Raw genomic sequence first — 22,605 nt, 5'->3', positions numbered from 1 at the left:
AGTTGCAGAACTTTTTATTATGATGCAATTCAAGGGGTTGTCTGGGAGTTTAGTAGCAGGAAATGGTATAAAATTATAAAAAATAAATAAAAGCCCATTACTCGCCCGTGAATCTACGCCATGTCGGCGCCACTGCTCCGATGGTGTCTGGCAACGATGACATCACGTACATCATTCATGTGACCACCTGCAGCCTATCCCTGACCTCTGCGATTATGTGCCATACGTGCAAGCGTCACTATTTAAAGGAATGATTGGCTGCAGCTTTCACGTGAATGATGTACATGGTGTCAACGCTGCAGGATCGGGCGGGGACTACTGGAGTGGCATCCCTTGATTGGCGGAGTACTTTACAGGTGAGTAATGGATAGGGGTTTCTTTTATTTCATAACTTAACATTCCATGATATCCGGGAGCTTTATTAAGTTGAAAAGGATTAAGATTTACTGGCATAAAACTAGAAAAGCCCTTTCAATCTGATTCATTGACTCTTAGGCCATGCCACCGTAAACCACCATTAATTCCATTAATTTCCTGCACCCTGCTATTTCACCGCTAGTAATCCAGCAGAGTCCTAGTACTTACATGGGCAGGATGCCTTTGTGCCCCGCTGTTATAAAGACCTCCTGGTGATTCCCAGGCCTGTGCCCCACGGTGAATATTAGCTGCCTCGTTGCTTTTGTTTCTAACATGGCACTAATCAACAACTGCACGTAATGCCAGCGCCTTCACAGATGCCACCAATGGGGGGCTCTGGGGACGTAGCTGTGGCTAGCATGGACTAGTATTGAGCGGAGTAGTTTAGGCATGCCACCTTCATTCGCGAGCCGAGCCTACTTGGGGGGAAAAATGACGCCTGTGAGCACGGGGGAAGCCCGTGTAATCTTCTTCTTCTCTTGTTTTCCTAATCCTGTCCCGAGGTTTCGTCACCTTGGCACTCATCTATGTGCCGCTCTTTTTCTGTGCCACACGATGCAAATAATTTTTGTGCGTCTTCGTTTCCTCCAGCGTTCATGCCACTTCTCTTAACCCCTGTTATACAGGCACGGCCGCCGTGTGCGAAACGTTACAGTAAAAGCCAAGAGATCAGAATAAAAGCACAAATAATTGTAAACAACCGCATCTCGCTGCATCGCAGACCTTGGCACGGACTTAAAATACTAAATGCGCAATAAGAGGCGAATACATTTATTTTTTTAGAAAATGTAAACCGTATTTTTCCTGAGTAAAGGGACACAACATGTGGTTCTTGCCTTACCGGCAGCCATATGTTGTTTTAATTTAAACTACCTGTAAACTATAATGCCTTTATCTATGACCGCTCTCACACTGTGCTTGCAGGGCGTGTTTGGCGCAAGTACTGGGAAAGCTTCCAGCGCTTACATCATATGTATCTATAGGCCCTCATTAACCCGACACAGGCCAGACGAGTATCCTTTGGGCCATGCTCTGCCTGGTATACGTTGGCGTAGCTGTTTTTAGCTAACATTGTGGACTACGCTAAAAAACGTCCAAACCACAGTATACCTTTTTGCCCGTGGGCATAAGTCGGAGGCAATGTATACACAGTGTGGATGCACCCTAAGGGTAGGGCGACACTGGGTGCAGGCCGGATCGCAGTGTAATGGTGATCCAACAGAAATGAATAAGGTTGCAACATGAGCCACCAAAAATCCAGCAGTGTTGGATTTTTTTGTGACTGACGCAGCAATCCTATTCATTTCTATGGAATCGCCACTATTCTGCTATCCTAGCCATGACCACTGTCGTCCTATCATTAGACCTAGCTGCTGCCTTGCCTTGCTGGCAAAAAATATGTTACTTCAGATTCTAGTGGACATCCATATAATAAATGGAAGGAGAAGGTCCACCTTTAGTGAGAGCCACCCAGTAGCTGAATGGGGTTCCTTGGGACCACCAGAGGAAATTATTCTCTGGGCCCAAACTCCATATCCTCAATAAAGTCTAATAGGTTTTGATTCAAAGAAGTAGATCCTAAGGGCAAGTGATCAGCTCGAAACGGTTGTGTTTTTTTTTGTGTTTGTTTTTTTTTCTCCTGGACCTTTAAAGCCCACGATGGTCTCGGAGCCTGTGCCCACCAGAGGATTGTCTGGTACTTTGGAGGGCTAGACTGGAGCCACGGCTTGTTAGCAGATATCCACACCGGCTTATAGCGTGGGGTCAAAAGCTGAAGATACCCCCCCCATATGACGCCAGTATGCTCTAGTACAGCAGATGAGACATATTCGCATGCAGCAGGTTTGGTGCAGACATTTCTGCCATTAATAATCCGTTTATGAATAGGGATGTTTCCGCCACACGCGCGTAGATTTCTGCTAGCCCCGTTCAGAAATTTCTGCAACAAATCTGCCTCATGTGACTATACCCTTTAGATTACCATAGCCGCAGAATATCCATAGCGTTTCCCTTCCATGCTGTAAAGCCAAGATAGGTGTAGCCACCAGGGCGGCGCTCCTTACATCACAGGCTGTAATATAATTTTCCTTCCACATTGATAAAGTTCTGCTAATTCTTACTTTTCTTTTTCCTTCTTCCCACCAGATTGTCATGAGTCATGTCCGCATATTGTTGCAGAATATTAATAATAGAGCAGATAAAGAAAAGTAACTTTTGCATCTTGTTATACTGCGATTGTGCAATATCAACCTAGTAGTATATTACATTTCTCTGCTGGACGGCTCGCCTACATCTGCTGCATGGGTAAAGACGTCGAGAGCCCAGCCACAAGTTATGGCTGGGATTCAGCTGCTGCCAGGCCATAGATTAGCTTTGATCAGCCCTGACTGCCACGCTGGGGGTTGTAGTTTCACAGGTCAGAGGCTATAATAGTATATGGCACTGACCTAAAGGATCTATGCACATTGCTTGCGCACAAAGCTCACAATCTAAAGATGTTTGTTTTGTAAGCCAACCCAGACGGCCATTTTACCGTGTGCTGTTTGTATGGACAGGGGGGGATGTCACGTGGAAATATGAGCTTTTGCTTGAGAGGAAAATGAATGATGTGCAGGGCCGTAGCCCTCCCCGATTCGCCAGGAAATTCCAGGCCTGTCTGCAGGTGGTGGACAGTGAGGATGTAACCAGCCGTAGACTTTTATGGACTATTTGGAACAGGACTGGGAGAACAGCTGCTTTCACATAACTTTTTCATTAAAGAGATGGATTCTCCAGCTGAAGACAATATGATTTATGACCGGAGCTTGTGAAGATCTGAAAGAAGCTGAGAAAGAGGCCTCTGCGCCTTTGGGAGGGGATAGGGGGTAGTGATGGTGGTGTGTGTGTGTATTCACGTGTCTGTGTATAGAATGTGTAAAGCTGGCCATGCACCTTCTGTAGCTGCCGTCCGAACATTCGTGTGGCCGGAGCTGCTCGTCTCGGTGGAACGAAGAAGAGTGGATGAGTAAAAGTTCTTTATTGCCAGGACGTTACTGGTTTGGAACTGAAGAAGGGGCCATTTTGGACATGTTATTCCTGGCAATAGAATTTCTACTCGTCCACTCTTCGTTCCACCAAGGCGAGCAGCTCCACTTCTTTCACGGTGTTCCTGGATTCTATGTCTGGTCCGATCTCTGCTCTCTGAGTGAGCGGCCGCCCGTGGTGGCCTAAACTTAGAGGCGCAGCAGAGTGTTGTGCCTCCTGCACAACTGTGAGGTGAGCATCCCATCTGCTTGCACTAATTCTTTCTACTGGAGGTCCTCTCGATGTGCATTTAAAAAAAAAAAAAAAGTTGAGGTCTAATATAGAGTAAGTAGACAGACAACAATATAGTACGTTTTTTAATACACCCCTGTCTCCCAGGTCAAAAGCGGAAACCTTTCAGGTTATGTTCACACAAGGCGGATCCGTTGCAGGTTTGCCGTTGCGAAATCTGCAGCGTATTACTGTGCCAACAAAGTGGATGAGATTCTCGCAAATCTCATCCGCGTTCTGCAGAAAAGAATCTGCATTATACACTGACCTGCTGTGTCGTCAGAATCTGTAGTATTCGTGCCGCGGATTATCTCCTTTGCAATGCATTTCGGAAAATTCTGTGGCAGCTCTGCGTGTAACACATGCGGATTTCGCTATGGATTTATTTTAAATTTTTTTGCAGATTTTGCCGAACTGCGGCAAAATCTTTGGTGGAAATTCTACCTCGTATAGCAGTAGAAAGTAAGGACTGTCCTTCCAGTAGAGGGACCTTTGGGAGGTATGCTTGTGATACCAGTACTGGTCGTTCTTTGGCATGACGATGCTGCTCGCTGTTTTTGGTACGGACAGCATACACAAAGCCGTGCAAGCTTCCGTCCCTCATCCCCCGGGTATTCGCCGCCTTCCATCAGAATGTACTTCTGTCTGTTCTGGTTTAAAGTGGTGCTTCAGCTAAACCTGATCAATATTTCGCTTTCCATGCGTGAAGAACCAGATGTTAGAAGTTTCCTATTGTTGGGAGAGAGAAAAAGCCCCACAAGCTTTCTAGCAATCGATGCGCTGACACATGCGCTGATGGCCGCACGTAAATCTGGCAGGGACAGCTTCTCCTCCTTTCAGGGTTCATATATTTCTGGTTTAACAACGGCCTTTCGAGTGATGAGCCTTTAAGAGACCGTGTCGGAGCAGCTTCTTGTGGCCTATCTGGGTTGATCCACTTGTAGATCCGGAGTCCTTAAAGGAACACTCCAGACTTGTATATACTGGAGGGGACGGAGCATGACACAGCGGTTTTATCTTCTATTTTAAAACCCTGTACCATGCACCGCCCCTTAGCACATAAAGCCTTGTATCTGGGTTTTTATTTTCGGAATTTTCCTTTTGATATAGATTGATTTCGGAGCGGCAACCAATATGGCTGCTTTTACAGCTCACGATGGCTTTACTACTTAGGTTTCCCAGATGACTGAATAGGAAAGTTGCCGAGTTATAGTGATGTGTCATCCGCCCCTATATTACCGCATAGTTAGTCAATAGTGCCGTCTAGGACTGTAAAGGAATCGGGTGACACTTCCCTGGGGACTTGTGGCCATATTTGATTTCACCTAGCTTTCTCAGAAACTATGAAAAAGGGCTGGGAATATTCTGCCGTTCACTTTTAGCTAGGGCTAAAGCATGAGTGTACCTATCGTTCATAGGGCCCCATTGCAAAATAAGATGGAGCCCACCCACCATCAAGTGTTAGAAAATGAATACGTAGCAATAACTAAAGGGCAGTTTTGTCCCTATGACTGGCTGACCTGTTGCGTGTGCGCCCGGCAGCTGATGGCATCTGTGTTTGTGCCATGTTCATATGTGCCCGCATTGCTGAGAAAAACTAAGAGCTTCTAGGAGCAACGGGGGCGTTGCCGTTACTCCTAGACACTCTGCTCTCTCTGCAAATGCCACACCCTCTGTACATTAGGGGGAGTCAGCGCCAGGTGTGATCAAAAGGACCCTATTTGGGTCCCACCAACCTCTGGTCCCGATAGCAAGTGCTATGGCAGCCTGGACTACTCAATGTTGTGCTGTTGCATTGAAGTTGCACGGCTATTTTAAGGTGCGATTCTGCAACACTCATTAAAAAAATTAAAATAAATGCTGACCTGTCACAAGTGAGTCGGGGGTCATCTGCCGCTTACATTGAACTCCATGGTATAAAGTCTCTCTTGCAATTTGCGAAACAAAATCCAGAAGATGCTGTTGCATCATGTCAGGTGTCGTAACGCAACCAGATTAATAAGCTTCACTTGCCTTGCCACGGTGCACCGCTTCAATCTTTGTGTCGCACGACCAACCTTGCCGTGTAGTCCTTGCACAGTGGTATTACTACCACGGATTTTGTTTCCATTGCAAAATCTGAGTTGCTGTGGCTTTGCCTCGGATGTCACTTTATGCGTTGCAAAGGGAGATCTCCGAAGCATAAATTCACATGCCTCAAATTGAAAATCTGCACTGCAGGTCAGTTTCCGCTGCTGAATTTTTGGGAAAATGTCATCCGCTTTGCTGGTACTGTGATGGGCTGCACATTTTCTCCCTGCAGTTCTGCAATAGAAGATCTGCAGCATATCAGTCGTGTGTGAACGGCTAGCCCTTCAGACCCGCATTACCTTTCGCTTCTCTATTTCTGCAGCACTTACAACAGCACGAGAGCGGGATCGAGGGAGAGTCGTCCTACTACCACTGCGTGCTATGCTCTTACTCCACCAAGGCCAAGCTGAACTTAATTCAACATGTCCGTTCTATGAAACACCAACGCAGTGAAAGTCTGCGCAAACTGCAGAGGCTCCAGAAAGGACTTCCAGAAGAGGACGAAGACCTCGGCCAGATCTTTACCATCAGGACGTCTTCACCTCCTACAGAACCCGGTTAGTGATTTTCTCATTTTTTTCTCATGTCCTTCATTGGTGGGTCGTGAGCACCCATCGCACATGTGACACTCACCGGAACGTACGCGCACACCTGTGTTTATGTAGACACATCTGCTTTTTATGTAGCTGCAGATTTTCCAACCACACTAACCTTTTCCTCCATCTTCCCCTTGGGGCACTTTCCGCTAATTGCTGCAATAATGAGACTATACAAGTATCTGGAGAGACAGACGATCCTACCCATACTGCTCCTGGGATGCCACATGGAGTGTCGTTTTCTCACTTGTGCCTGCTGTGCAGCTTCAACTTTTGTCTAGTTTCAGACACACAAAAGCAAAGCATTTTTTGCCAGTATCGTTAATTAAAAAAAAAATTATGTTTTACTGTATAGGAAAGCACAACAGACTGCGCCTTTTGTCGCAGCAGGTTGTGTTTTGCAGCCGTAAAAGCCGTAAAAGCTCTGGATGCATATGTCCAATGTGTCCATAGGCTCCAGTTCACCTTTTTGGAGGCCATAAGGGTGTGTGTTTGGCCTCCTTTGAGCTGGTATATGTTGGTATGCGTTTTTTCTATTGTATGGAAGATTGCAGTCTGCAATACAGGGGGTTCCAACATGGGTAGCCTATGTGCCATGGATGTCATCCGTGTGGCTATACATTCCCCTGATGGACACGGCAAAATGCAATATGTATAACATTATAGCCAGGGACATATGTTGGAGGTTTTCTTCACGGAGTACTCCCAACATATACCTTTGATATATTCTAATATCTTGATATGACCAGAGCCTTGCAAATATTCCCCGTGCACACCATTAGATCTTAGGATTTGTTATACAGTAGCACTGAGGAACATGGGGGCAGGGATTTCTCTGGACTTTAGGTCTGTCGTCCCATTGAGGAGCACCGCAGTCCGCCTCTCCCTGGACTGAACTAGGGAACATCGCACACTTCAGTTTTGTTACGTTCTGCAGCCTTATTGCATCGTTTCCCTCCTTCTCAGAGGCGGCCGTTTGCATACACGGTCAAATAAAGATGGCGGGCCGGCCTCCTACATTCCTCCAGTGAGACCGAATCTTCTTAGTGGACGTATTGTTTCAGCAGATTGTGTTAATCTCTGCCGAGTCCTTGGCATCTCTCCTCTTGCACATTGCCCTCATTGTTACAGGTCTCTGTAGAGAGTGTGTGGGGCTGGAGAGGGTGGGGGTCTACAAGGGATCCCGAGCACAAAGCCCGCTCCTTGAAGGGAGCTTTTGTTTGGACAGGAAGAGGTTGAGTGTTACTGTCAGACTCTGATTCCACCAGTTGTCTCCTCCCCGCTCTCCTGTTCGGACTTCATGGCCCTGATGCTTTGTGTCTGTGTGCACGAGGAGAGTCTGTATCTCATTAACCCCATCATTTGGGCCTTTACCCCTCTCTTTCTCTGGCCCCCTCTGTGAAGCATCTCATGTCAGTCATGTGTGCATACAGCTCCTTCACACTCAATATGTTCCCTATTGTCTGACTAAGCTGTACCACAAGAATACAGATACATGGCTTTTCAATGCAGGACCCTGCCTGCAGCAAACACCCGGGTACAAGGCTCGCCCTGTGGTGCTTGGTTTCCACGAGGCGGATAAGTGCCACAGTGATGCGAGCGCAGTTTTTGTATGGACTTCCGATGCACACCACAATCTCTTTATCATAGCACCAACATATTCCGCAGCAATGTACACTGTTTACAGGACACACAGGCGCCATGACAGACTTGTACGGTCACTGATTATTTTTATGAACATGCCCTTATACTTTATAAAAAGGTTTGAAGACAGCAAGCCTTGCATGCAAATGACTAGGAAGGAGTCCGGGAGGCGGGGCTGCTGCCTGAAGAGTCACTCTGGCTGGGTTCCTAAGCAGGATCCTCCCGAGCTTGATTGAAGTCCCGTAAGTGGGAATCCGTCATTGCAATTCAGCTCAGGAGGCATCCAGCACATTTGCAGATGTAGCCCAAGCCAGCACACTACACTTCACTGCGCAAAAAAAAGAAACAAAGCCAGCGATGCAGGTATCTGGCACATGCGCAGTGCAGCAAGGTGTACTGGCCTTGGCCTCATCTTGCGCTGGATGCCGTTGAAGCTGTCTTGTAATGATACATCCCAGCCTTGAGAGTTTACTTAAGCCAGGAGGAGCAGGCTTAAGGACCTGGCCAGTGTGACTCTCCAGGCAGCAGCAGCACCACCTCAGTGACTGCCCCTAGTCGGCATCAATCCAGAAACCAATATTGTAGCCTGCAGGTACAGAGCATGCTGGGATATTACACAAGTCTAGTGGGGCTCTGGTTGGCTCATAGGTTAGACTGGGAAAAGTGTATGCAAATGAGCTCTCATCCAGGAGGAAGAAAGCTGCCTCTTTAGTGCCACCTATTAGGGGCCGTTCACACTGCAGCATTTGCATTCAGAATTTGGCACTGATTCTGTGCCAAAAAGCCGCCAGGCAGCTACACCGTTACACGGAATAGTCTCCGAGCGAGGCTGCGCTGCCACTCATGTGGCCACGCTTTATAGCGGTGTCCATGCCAAGGCATGTCCTTTCTTGGCGTGGTTGCTCCCATAAATAATGACCTCCCGTTTATATAATTCTGTGTGGCGTTTTTGGCACAGAATCCACACCAAGTTAGCCGCTATATGTCGCTGCTTGATCCTTCACATGACTTGGGATATAAGCCAAATCGGAATGTCGGACACAAAGCACGCCTTAAAAATCGCACTGTGCGCCATACGGCAGTTAAATAGTTGCCCGTGTAACATATGGCGACATTTTTATTTATATTTTCTTTTCTTTATAAGAAAACGCAAGTGCATTTTTAGCGGTGAGAGACCTTGCGGCTTCCCCTTTGTCTCCTCTGGCTGGCACCCTACTAATCTTCTGCTACCAGGAGGCTTCAGGAGACAGGAGGAGAGCCGGCTCAGGAATGTCAGCAATGCCATGCAGCCTGTTTCTTGTTTGCTCTCCCCTGCTCTGAGCACGGCCACTTGGACGAGGATATGAAACTCTTCATCCTCCTCAATTTTTTTTGCATTAAAGTGTTTGCTGGGTAATTCCAGCTTCTATGTAATCTGCCCCTGGCTGTGCGAGCGAGGTAACAGGGCAAGGCTGGGGCGAGACGCGAATATCCCAAAAAAATAAAAAGTTCATCTCACCGCTTACAGTTTAATATGTCCATGGATTTCTATCAGACGCCCTTCACTCTGCCGTCAAGTTTTCCGCTGCATCATAAGAGCAGAAAAATGTATGAAAATGAACCAAATCCAACACATGATGGACGCCAGCAGTGCCCAACAAACCGCGTGGATGGGTCCGTTTGGTTCCGCCTCAGTGTCTTTTTCGCGGGGAGGTATGATCAGAGTATTTTTTTTTTAAATTTTTTATTTATATGCTTTTTTTCCCCCCAGATGTTGAGATGAGGAGATCCCCTTTTACCTTGCGTTTTAGCAGTTTTTGTAATTCGGAGATGCCCAAAACATGATTTATACCTTACAAACAGGATTCATAATTATCTCCTTTGTTGATCACATTCTTGTACCAGTCGGTGAGGTGGTACCGAGGGAGGGGGTGTGGAGCGTTTCACCACCACTGCTTTATCTCGCATATCTGCCGTTCTCGGCACCGCCACAAACAATTATACAGCATGTGCAAGGCAGTTTCCTGGCCATGTATATTGCTGCCCTGTGTGGCCCTGCCTGGTTACTGCAGCTCCGTCCCACAGAAGTGAATGGTGAGCGTTGCAGTAAGCGGGCACGGCCACTACACTGCGCGACGAGCTCTGCAGTATTTTCGGTGCCGTTCCCATGAATGCGTTGATAACTGGTGGTTACCACGTAGGAGAGGTTTCCCTGCATGCTGCGAGACCGTCCAGGCTGCGTAGAGACGCTCCAAACGGACTAGGAGAATGGTAGCACCCAGTTGACAATTAGTTTATGAATTTCTAGGAGGAATAACGGAGGAAGGGCACAATGCAAAGCTCTAAGGAAAATGATCCAGAATTTGTGGGAGAGCCGACAGATCCCCTCTAAAGTAGCACTGCAGGATTTGATCAAACCCACGTGTGTTCTTTACGGATTTGATGCGGTTTTCGCTGCGGATATTACCCTTTCATTGGAAAGGGTTGAAATCTGCACACAAAAAAAAATTGCTTCAGATTTCAAAATCCACATGGCGGGCCATTTTCTGCATGAGATTTGTCTGATCTGTTTAACGCAGAGTTTTTTCCGCACGAGAATCCACATAGTGTGCAGGAAGCCTAAACCATTCTAAAAGCAACATAATCCTAGTGAGATGGCAAATATCGGGGGTAGCCATTTTTGGTTAGTTAAAGGGATTGTCTGTTTTGGACGCCCCTCCTCAGTTTCCACGTCATCTGGGATTGGTTGTCATCTACTGGATCTACCTTCTATACGCTTCATATCCCCACCACAGGGATCGGCAACCTCCACCACTCCAGCTGTTCCGATACTACAACTCCTCCTTTCACTTCTATGGGATTTACAAGAACCACCGAGTAAGTGTGCATGCTGAGAGTTGTAGTTTCACAGCAGCTGGAGTGCCCTAGTAAGAAAGCTGGGCAGGATGCATAGGACAGGTCGAGCAGCCAATCGCATCCGGGTGAGGCCTCCTGCATAGTGAGCCGACGACGGGCTGAATATTGCATCAGGCAACAAGATGGCCGCCTCGTCTGTGTGTCTTTTGAAGACCACTTTTTAATTATAGTCTCAGTGCCTTGCAAGCTCCCGAAGACTGGAAGAATGCAGACTCTCCTCATGTACAAGTGGGACAGTTCGCTCACCCGCCTCCTTCCGCTCACATGTAACCCCCCCCCCCCCCAGTCACTCATTTCGTCTCCCTGCGCAAATTGAAAACGACTAACCTTGTCATATTTAGTGCACTGCTCACAGCCGCTGCCTTCCAGGGCTAATCAGGCACAAACATATTCGCAAAGTTGCTAAGCTCTGAGCTGTCTTCTAAGCATTAAAGTGTCCTGTCTGCCTGGGAGGTCACTCCTATCTTGGCTGTGCCGCTCGTGGACGGCCAGTAATATTGATTGATTAATGTATAAAAAGCACCAAATCCATTTGCTTCTATGAAACGGAGCAAAGTGCATTCTCTCGCTTGGAATTTTCACCTCATCCTTTTGTTTGAAGGACGTGTGGATCCCTATGTTAATACGCCAACGGGATTTATTTTTATTTTTTTAGGTTACCTTTCCATCTTGCAGTTTTTTAAATATTTTTTTATTCATTTGTGCTTCGAGGGCTCAGCTCGTGTCAGATTTTTATCTGCATGGATTGGAAAAGCGGAAAAAAGTGGAAAAGCGGCCCCATGTTGTAGGTGGGTTCAAACTGACAGAAGACGGGCCAAACAAGTAGGCGGGGACAACCTTAGTCGGCGGGGCTTGCAATACTGTAGTGCAGCGCAGAATACCGCCCCAGCAGAACCAAATTCCACAGTGCAGCACAAAATGATACCGCCCTCTTCACAGCGTTCAACTGTTTCACCATCTTGAGCCAAAGTTCAATGGCTGGATACATCTCTGGTCAGTGTTTGCAGGGAGAGGCGGGGATGACCTCGACGTAGCGCCAAAGCCCCATTTATTGGTATTCCCATCTTAAAGTGACGGCATAGCGGCAGGATGTGCCATCGCCGTTTTTGGGGGGGTCCCCTGCTGAGTTTTCCTAGCACAGCGGTGCATCTGGACACCAAGCGCTGTAGGGACCTGCTGCTGACCCCATTCACTTACAGCAGGTTTTCCTGATGCAGATTTCGGTGCATTTTCCACACCCAAAACTTCTTAAAAGCACTTACGATACTCTTTCCATTGCTTTCAGTGGGGATATGCTCTAAAGGCGTTGTCGAAAGAAAAATGAACATGTCGCGTTTTACCATGTGGCAACCTCAGCAGGTGCCTCGCATGGATTTGCCCCAAAATACACCTGATTTTTTGCAACTTGTTTTTCTGCCCTTTTAAAGGGGTTGTCCCACAAATAATATTCTACATTTTACTAACCTGCATCTAGATCTGAACACTACCGAGTTATTCAATGAAATGGTAGAGCGGTACCACTGCTGTTTTTCTAATTTCTTTGTCCTGCAAACCGAGGTGGAAGCACGTGCTCAGTGCAACCAGCTGCAGCAGAAAGGACACAACCCCTGAGCTGTGATGAGGAGAGAAATGCAGCAGAAGGGACACAACCCCCTGAGCGGTGATGAGGAGAGAACTGCAGCAGAAGGGACACAACCCCCTGAGCGGTGATGAGGAGAGAACTGCAGCAGAAGGGACACAACCCCCTGAGCTGTGATGAGGAGAGCACTGCAGCAGAAGGGACACAACCCCCTGAGCTGTGATGAGGAGAGAACTGTAGCAGAAGGGACACAACCCCCTGAGCTGTGATGAGGAGAGAACTGCAGCAGAAGGGACACGCTTCTGAAATAAATCTAGAGGAATAATTGGAGCCATGAATGGGGAGATCTCTGGATCCACGTGAGGTACAGGGCTGGTCCTAGCTTTGTCAGTAAGAGTTTGCCATGTACTATATGGCATCTGATTTTCATTTTGTACATTAATCATGGGATCACCCCTTTAAGGGTGTCGTTCTGCACAGCTGCATGGCCAAGAGTGCTGCTGGGGAGGGAAAAACAGTGAAGGGGCCACACACTGACTCTCAAGATCATTGGGGTCCCAGAGGTGAGAGACCCACTGATCATAAAGTAATGACCTATGGTAAGGGTGAAACCCCCTTTAAGCGGGTATTCCGGTATCCCCATTTTCTTGCACCCCCATTCTTGTATGCTCTATAGGGCATCTTGATGGTTCCACCTTGATTATCTAGATGAAGGAGGTGTAATCCACAATGCCTACATTTCAGTCTTTCAGTGACGCCCCTCCACCCTGAAAGGCCAGGAGAGGGCATCCACGGGCGGCACCCTTGAGATCTTTTGCCACGTTTACCGGAGCACACTGTACGGAGCAGAAAAGTGAATTTTCTCCGAAAGCCTTAAGTGGGGAAGCCATGCTAATTGTAAATCAATGCATCTTAAAATGTGCCATTGATCTGCAGTTAGGACTTAGAAGAGAAGCTGTAATTACCGCCTGATTCAAGGGCTTTTTATTCTTGGGTACCAAGCGAAATGGAGATGGCTGAAGGAGCGGCTGACTTCTTCATTAGAGTGGCGCTCTTTGATTTCGTATTGTTTGTTCTCAGATCTATTTAAAAAAATATATATTTTTATTTTTGGGGGAAATCTTAACATAACGGCTCAACCAAACCACTGAAGGAGAACGCCCGCAGTGCTCAGATCTTGGTAAAGCCTATGTGCTGGCACCACCTGCGTGGACCAAGGCTGGCATCCTTGGCACAGGGCGTCTTTGGGCACACAGGGAGGATGCTTGTCCCTCACGCATTTGACGTTTGCCCGGTCACAGTCTCCTAACAAGCTTGGAACAAGTGGCAGCTGCCGGCTAGAAATTGATTTAATTAATTGCTATGCCAATAAACCAGCTCGTTACGCCTGCCATTGGTTAGGCGGATGGTCCACTGATCAATGGAGCCAATAAAGATTTTGCTCATTAACGAGCCGAGCACTAATTACTGCTATGCGGTGACCAATTAGGCTTAGTGGCTTACATTGCTGGTGTGCGCACTTGCCGTTTAGCGTACAGTCGAGAAACGGCGACGCGCAGTGGATTGGAAAGAAGGGCGCTGTGTCCTTCAAAGGGTCGTCTGTCGGAGTGCGGCCAGCCACCGGGATGCGACGGGGATGCTGCGGTCCGTTCACCGTGAAACGTGTGTCCTGTGGTGTATTGCTTGATGGCTTCCTGCATTTAGTGAATAATATCCGTTATTTACATTAACCCCCATTCCCATCCTAAAAAACCTACTTTTACACTACGTTTTGCAGGGTCAATCGGAGGTATCTATCAGGATGTCTGAACCTATACCTCTATTGTATGCGCAGAAAGTGGACTCCATCGCCTGTAGGCTGCCATGTTAAAGGGGCTGTCCAGACTGCAGATATTGATGACCTATCCTCAGTATCCACCTTTCATTTTCCAAAGGACCTCTGAAAAGTGAAAGGAGGAATCGGATTGGTTGCTATGGGCAATAAAGCTAGTTTTCATTTGCACCCTTTTTGATAAATCTCCTCCCGTGTGTAGAATGGGGATGCAGCAGTGGTGCGATCACGGTAATTACGTTTTTGCTGGTTTCTTAAAGGGGTTGTGTCACTTAAGCAAATTGCATTTTATTATGTAGAGGAAGTTAATACAAGCCACTTACTAATGTATTGTGATTCTCCATATTGCTTCCTTCGCTGGCTGAGTTCATTTTTTCCATCACATTATACACTGCTCGTATCCATGGTTACAACAACCCTGCAATCCAGCAGCGGTGGTCGTGCTTGCACAATATAGGAAAAAGCAACAGCCTCTCTGGTGGCCGTCACCGCAGGAGCGCGCATAGTCTCGCACTTTTTTTTTTTTTCATATAGCGTGCAAGCACGACCACCACTGATGGGATTACAGGGTGGTCGTATCCGTGGAAACAAGCCATGTATAATGTGATGGAAAAATGAATCAAGCCAGAAAAGGCGGCAATATGGAGAATCACAATATATTAGTAAGTGCCTTGTATTCACTTTGTCTACATAATAAATGTCGTCATTTGTTGAAGTGAGAGGACCCCTTTAAGTATTGCGTTTCGGGGACTGACTTAATTTGGTCTGACGAAGGTGCCGGTTTGGCCCTGAAACGCATTACTTTTGGATCTTGAAAATCATTTCATATTGAAACCAGTGGCGACTGACTTACCTTGGCCGTGCCGCTGCTGCACCCCGTTGTCTTCTACTCAAAATATAGGACAATAGAAATATAGGATTTTGTCTGTAAATTAGAAATTTTTAAGACCAGTTTCTGCAAAAGCTGGATGACAACAAAAAAATAAGTTGCTTTCACTTGGGTTGTCAAACAGCTTTTTAAGACTCCTTCAATATATTGAGTAGGAAGAGGACGACCCTGTAAATGATGAGCCGCCAGCACCACGAATGGTGGGCAGACCCGTTATCTCGTTGTGTGGACACAGTGTAGCGGCCGTCTACGGGGGGCTGCGGGTGGCTGATGGCCGGAGATGATGGCGTTGGAGTGCATGGAGGCTCAGGGCGAGGCGAATGCTCTTCAGTGAGGTCTCAGCCGAGCCCCCTGGAATCTGCTACTTCTCAACTTGTCTGCTGCTTCCCGTATTGACCTGCACAGACCTCTTGTGAGCTCCCTAATTGAAAATTAATACTGGATCAATGCAGAAGACGATTTGCATATTGATTACACGCAGCACTGAATGCACCATATGTGTGGCAGATTGATCGAGAGTCTGAGACCTCTCGCCGTCAGGGTTGTGTGGGTATGAGAGGTGCAGAGGATTCTCTCACCTGTGTCGATACAAGGCGGATTATCATCTCTACATTCCTGCACTGGGCAGATCTTTTTATTTTTTTGTATTTATATTTCTTTACAAGTGAGATTCAGCAGTCACGAGCGTTACACGGAGGGGGGTTTCTTCACACATTGAGATCACGTGTTTTACAGGATTATAAAAACATCCCTTCCAAAGACATTTCTTCCACAAACGGCGCCACACATGTTCACAGGTGGTGTGTGGTATTGCAGCTGAGTTGAGCTGATCTGCAATACCAGATACAGCCTGTGGACAGATGTGGCACTGTTTCCAGAAGAAAGTAACCATTTTTCCACCCCCATAAGTGAGTGGATACTATCCACCTCCAAACTGCGTTTTACAACCCTTCCTTCTTATAAATGCTGCGACCTTCTCCTTGAGAGAATGTAGATTCACACTTCACAAGCTGTTAAGGTTCCACTTCGGTTGGCGTTACATTGTAGGGGGTCCCCTTCAAATTCATGACATCATGTGCTTTAAAGGGGTTCTCCGCTTTGGACAGTCACTGCTTGTTACAAGGGTCCATTGACAATGAGACGATGACAGTGTCCCTCACCTTGGATCTGCAGTAATCTGGTAGGAAACTTGGCAGTAAATTTTCCTGCAGCGCCACCACTGGGGAAATGAAGTATTACACAGTGCCCATTCATATGAATGAGATGTCTGTGTAATGCAGAGACAGGACTGGTCCTCCAGACCCGGGGAGACCCTCTTAGTAACTGGACTCCACTATGGCCATCCTGAACAGAGGACCCCCTCTGCCTGATGGGATATATCAAAACTGTAAACTGGACAATCCCTTTAAAAAGGTTGCGCAGTGGGTTAATAGTGAAGACCTGTCCTCAGGGTGGGTCCTCAATATCAGATTGGCCGGGTTCGAGCAGTTGTAAGGAAATGGCCGGACTGAAAAGGGGGGAAGGGGGGAAGGGGGGCCCCTAAGCGTAGGCCCACATGACTGGGGGGGGGGGGGGGGGGTATGGTTAGGGAGCCCCAGGGAGAATAGGATTGGCATAGCAGAAGGGTGGGGTGGAGGCAGGAGGTCCGGATTGGTGGGTTTAAGGAGGAGGGGAGGGGCGTAGGGGTTAAATAGAGCAGGGGGGAAGAGGACGGTAGCCATTTTGGGTTCGAGCAGTTGTAATGGCACTGGGCTGCCTCTAGTAGGAGACGACACACAGGTGAGGGAAGCAGTGCCGCTACCTCTTTAAACCGTTGATTGGCGGGGGGGCCGAGAGGATCGGTCATCAGTATTAACCCATTGCACAACCCCTTTAAGTTGATCCCAGCTTCCCCTATAGACCAAAACCGTTGGGGGCTTATGGCTTATTTAATTAATTTTTATAGAGGATAAAATTGAGCCTAGAAAACTTTTTTTTTTATTTTTATTTTCTTTTTTATTACCTAATCACGTTGAAACTTTCCAACCCGATGTCGTCGCCCGCCCATGATTCGATGACTTTGGTGCCGCGTGCATTTCTGCACGGATTCTGGGCACCTGACGTGCCGTGGTTTTTACATCGGCGTGGCAGCCGCTCTTGTGAGATCTATTTTTAACTGCGTTATTGACGGGCGCTGGCATACACGTATTGATTCTGTACATGTGTTATTATGTGGATGGGTTTTGTGCGGACGCCGGGTTGTTTCTCTCTGCCCCCTCCCCCGCAGGAGGGGCCTCTCCAGTGCATGTCTGCCATTGTCCCACTGACATTGAAATTACATTTCTCATGGTGATTTGAACACGGGTACGTTTTGAGGGAGTGAGAGATTCATTCTCGCCATGACAGGACATAATAGCTTTACGCTCCGCTAGGAGCTGCCATACAGAATTTGCCTCTGCTTACGACATTTTCTGCAGAAGGTCTACGGGCAGATAGAGCCGCGCAGCGTGAAAGGGAGAGCAAAAAAATAAAAAAATCTTAAATATGCAACATTAGTTATGGATATCTAAGAAGCGCACTTGCCTGTTACATAAACGTACAGCTCATTCGGCGGGCGCGGTTGTTTCACGTTGCATTACCCTTATGTACATAGTGACGTGTGGAAAACGTGGACTTGTGGAATGCCGCTCCGAAATTATGAGCGCAGTATTGTCTGCGCATCGCCCCTGTAATGGTGAATGTATTACATGAATGTTTTTGTGCATGGATGCTGAAAAAATAAAAAAATATGCAGCATGCATCATCGGAGGGTAGAAAATTCCCCATAGAACTCAATGGAAATGCAAAATAGTTGCACCATATTAGATACGTATTCAGTGGATTGTATTTTAGATCCTAGTTATTATTTGTAAACGGACGCAGTACTGCCGACTGTTGTGAATTAGACCTTACACACACACTAGGTGCTCGCCATATACTGTAGCCGTGAGCCTTTTTGCATTAATGTCATTTTATATATTCTTTCTCATGTCTCTCTGAAGCTGGATGCTCTGGGAATCCTCTCTATCCAGAGCCAGGTTTTTTTTGTTTTTTCTTACAGCTTCTTGTTTAGGCTGTGCAGAAATTCATTTTGCAGCAGGGATGACGACTGTGTTTCTTCTACATCAGACATTATGACCTAGGAAGTCATTTAGTCTCTCCCAAGCCTCGCGTTCCTCTGGCACGTTGTCTCCTCCGCTCTCGCTCGCTGCCTCGCTATGCTAAGGGTGACACCTGTAGGCCGCACGAGGAGCTGCACTGTGGCAGCCAGGCCGAGTGGCCGAGCAATCACAGGAACACCACAATAAAGAAGGCCCTTGTCTGGTAATTTGCAGCTCTCCTCTGAAAAGAAACCTCTCCGTTCTACTTCACAAATGAATCCCTTTTTTTTTTTTTTCTTTCCCGGGCTTGTTAAGAACAATGTGTGCTCCAAATTTAGTTTTTTCCTGGCTGAGCCTTGGAATAAAGCATTCTGCACTCTGGGACTGCAACATCTCATCAGATCATGCCATATATTAACTATGGTCGGTGTAGTTTATAGTGAGAGCCCAGGGAGTCGCGTTCGAAGGTTTTCTTTGCGGTACATGGATGAGCTGAATATATATGACTGTATATGTGTGAGCGTGTGCGCACATATCCACAACCTCCGTCTTCATTCTCCAATGCCTTTTTTCTTTGCAGACGATCCTACTGAAGACGCCGATGGCTCTTGTGAAGCTGCTGCTGACCCAGATGAAGCCCCGAAAGACCAGGAGCCTGAAGGATCCACGGAGAGCAGCAGAGGTGCAGGTAAAGAGCCGTCCTCCAGTGGATGCAGAAGTCACACAGGTCTATGAATTTAGTATGACTGTTGCTTCTTTCGGCCACGCACCAGGCGTTTTACCCAAGAAGAAAAACTAGCTGGTCAAGGAATGATATTAGCTTCATTTCATTTTTTATTTTTTTTCATTCCAGCATCTTCTGTCCTTGCTGAGAAGGATCATCCAGACTCCATGCCTGCCAAGCTATCGTCGGTCTCAAACACTGAACCTCCTTTGGCCAAGCGACAGAAGTGTGCCGACGAGAAGAAAATCGAGCAGGTAGCGTCCGCCGTTATGGCTTCTGCTCATCTTTTTTGCGATCCATTACTAACTGTCGGCCCCTCTCAGCTCTACCAGTGTCCATACTGCAAGTACAGCAACTCGGATGTGAACCGTCTGAGAGTCCACGCCATGACCCAGCACTCTGTCCAGCCCATGCTGAGGTGCCCGCTCTGCCAGGACATGCTAAACAACAAGATCCACCTGCAGCTGCACCTCACCCATTTGCACAGCGTGGCGCCCGACTGCGTGGAAAAGCTTATCGTCACGGTGAGTGGGCCGGGCACGGTTCTTGTCGTATGGAGTACGTTCTAGTATCTTAAAGGACTATTCTTTCAGTGAATGAATAAGCGCTCGTCATGTGCAGGAGAGGACGTCCAAGTCATTGATGATGGTCTCGGCACCGCTGTGCGCATGTGCTTCTCGTATTCACGTAATGTCCCTAATAATAACTCAGACAGCTCTTTGCAACCTGCCCGGTGTCAAGTCTGTTACCACGGCAACCATGGCTTTGATTCTGCTGCCTATCCTGCGTTACCGCGGTCGTGCACTCGGCCTGCCCCGAGCATAGCAAATGGTCACCTCGCTTCCCTGACCGTATGCCTGTGCTGCCCTCACTCCTGTACGCTGCTGTGGATAGTCCTGGCTTTGATGGCCGCAGCATCCAGCCATTTCCTTGCCCTCTTATTTAACCACGCTGTCTCTTGCTTGCCTTTCGGCCCCTCGCCACCTTCGTTTTGTCTCCGCTGTCGTTTGCACACAATTGCCGGGACCTTAAGTGGAAGCTGCTTGGCTCATGTTTGCCAATTAGACGGTGTAAATGCAAAGTGACCTTAATATCCTCCCCTTGCTAACGAGTTTTTCTCTCCAACCTTTGCGCTCTTTGTAATGGAAATACGCAGTCTGTCTGCAAGTGGGATTTGCATGTTGGACCTCGCTTTTTCTTTCTTTCCTGACCTCTTTCCTCTTTTCTTTGTCTGTGTCCTTAGCGCTCCCTTTACTGTCAGGCGATTTTCTCAATCTATCCGCCGCATGCTGCCCCCCCCCCTCCAACCCCTCTTCCTTCATTGCAATATGCAAAGAAAAATAGCTGGGTTACAGGGCAGGCCTAAGAGTCCAGCTTACACCTCTTAGACCCCAGCATGGTGTAAACAGCCTCCGAAAATGTGGCCATGTTCTATCAGCTGGGCCTCCTCACACAATTAGCATGTAATTATCCTGCGTGATGGGCAGCCAGTGGAGAGCCAGCTGACACGTTGCATCGCTGACCCGCAAGTCAGAGATCAGTGGGCGCACAGAGCGGTGCAGTGTGCTCCTTAATGATGCAATTTACATATCTGGCCAAGCAGCTGTGTATTGCAGAAGCCGTGCTGTGTGCTAGGCAGGACATTATTTACGCTGGCCACTGTGTGCTTTCAGCTCTGAGGGACGGCGATGGAGCTCGGATACAGGTGCAGTGCCGGCACTTTTCCGGGCGCGCCGTCTTTAAGTTCTGATTCATGCTTCAGTTGCCTATGGGTTGTTGGATGCTTTGTTTGCCGGGTTGGGTACGATCAGCTGATATGTGATGCCGGAGGCAGGAGGCACAGAGAAGGTAGCAGGCCCATTAGACCTCTCAAAACCTGCCAGAATTCCAATCAGGAAAGATGATTAAAGTAGAGAGCAGACAACGTCTCCCGCTCACCTCCTCGTCTGCCGTCATTCACACTTGATTGACTTCAACCTTTCAAGTACAGAAGTCTTTCTCTTATTATTCAAGGCCAGGCAAGGTTTTCTAATTAAAGTGTATGAAAACAATTATAGAGCTGTCTTGTGGAGCTGGAATTCTCCGAGACTCTGCATACAGCTTTGCTCTCGCCGGGTGTGGGGATTTAGCGGACACATATTCCTCCCCTTGCCTTTAAATGAGAATGTGTCCGTGCCTGTGATCCCGCATGCCTCTTCCTGTAATGTCCTCGCAGTGGAGAAGATCAGACAAGAAGCCTTTGTTTCCCCCCTTGTTTGATTATGTCATTGCGCAAAACACAGGTTACGCTGTATGCCGGATTAATTAGGAACAGTACTGGACGCGTTTCGAGACAGATACTAGCGCCCAGATGACGCGAGGCGGGATCTTTTGTGCACATAATGCCACATGTAAATAATAATGGATAGCAAATAAATCGCCATAAAATCTGATTAATTAAAAACGTGCACTCTTTAATTTCCTCCGCTGCCGAGACTGGAATATCTCACTTGTTCAACCGAACGCTGACATGTGACATGTTTTCCTGTTTGCTTGCCATCTCTTCTGTCACCACATTTGAAGAGGTTTCTGACGAGTTTTGTCCATGCGGTTTTTGGAGCCTGTTTTATTATTAACCCCATTGTGTCAAGGCTTTTTTTTTTTTTTCCTAATAACCGATCTTTCAAAAATCTCTTGTGTCTTCACAATGCACATGGGGGGGGCGACTATGTATCTCTCAGTTTAAGGAAACAGGCTGCTCCTTTCACTCAGGAACACGACACACTCGTTTATCTTTAGCAGTCTGAATTAATTAGGGGTGTTAATATGTGCTTGGTAGATTGAGGAGGGAGGAGGGGGGCTTCCCGTGCATCTCTGTAATTGGCCGCCTGTGACAAAACACCCTTTGTGATCAAAGTCAGGATTCAGTGGAAAGGGGAAAAAATATTAATTAGAAGATTATTCTTTTAGTGTGTACTGATAATTAGAGCAGGCCACCTCCTGAGTGACGAGGGCTTGTTGAGCAGCTGGGGACACTCTCAGACATTCTTTGGGGTGAGGCATGATGGTTGCTTGGACTCTTGTACTTAAGATCCTGTTTCTTGTCTGTAGGTAACTTCTCCAGAGATGCTTATGCCGAGCAGTATGTTCTTACCAGTCAGTTCACCGGAGAGAGAGAAAACTGCATCCATCTCTGAAAATACAGAGAAGGTTTCAGGTAAGGGCGAGTCAACTTCCTCTTAGGCTCTGCGTACACTGCGCTGGAGCCTTTTGTCGGTGGTATACACCAGGGAGATTTCCCAGTGTATACCTTCGGCGTACGGCAACGTATAGGCATCCCGTAGACTCCCATTGTTAAAAAGTATATATTTTTAAAAACTGTTTTGCGACCTGATACAGTTGAAAAGTAAAAAAGGTATGCCGACCCCAGTGGAGGCTAAAAGGACACTCCTTTGGCCTCGCAGGTGAATGAAATATTAGGTTCAGGGCGCTGCCACACGTTCACACGTATTGATGCGTGTGGATCATAACAGGTGACAAAGTATTAAAGGCCGATACAGCTTCTCCA

At 47.4% G+C, this 22,605-nt stretch overlaps 1 protein-coding gene across 3 annotated transcripts in view; it reads left to right on the top strand.

The window, feature by feature from the left end:
• Nucleotides 1-22,605, top strand: part of ZFHX3 (zinc finger homeobox 3) — an 81,326-nt gene that overhangs the window by 47,684 nt on the left and 11,037 nt on the right. For all 3 annotated transcript variants that reach the window (XM_040409300.1, XM_040409301.1, XM_040409299.1), the window contains exons 4-8: nucleotides 6,104-6,338; nucleotides 18,915-19,022; nucleotides 19,188-19,312; nucleotides 19,382-19,582; nucleotides 22,149-22,254. In XM_040409300.1, coding sequence (XP_040265234.1) covers nucleotides 6,104-6,338; nucleotides 18,915-19,022; nucleotides 19,188-19,312; nucleotides 19,382-19,582; nucleotides 22,149-22,254 — 775 coding nt within the window. The remainder of the gene's footprint in view (nucleotides 1-6,103; nucleotides 6,339-18,914; nucleotides 19,023-19,187; nucleotides 19,313-19,381; nucleotides 19,583-22,148; nucleotides 22,255-22,605) is intronic.

This window comes from Bufo bufo, chromosome 10, assembly GCF_905171765.1.
Source record: "Bufo bufo chromosome 10, aBufBuf1.1, whole genome shotgun sequence".
Lineage (NCBI taxonomy): Eukaryota > Metazoa > Chordata > Amphibia > Anura > Bufonidae > Bufo > Bufo bufo.
This window is presented reverse-complemented; position numbering and strand designations above follow the sequence as displayed.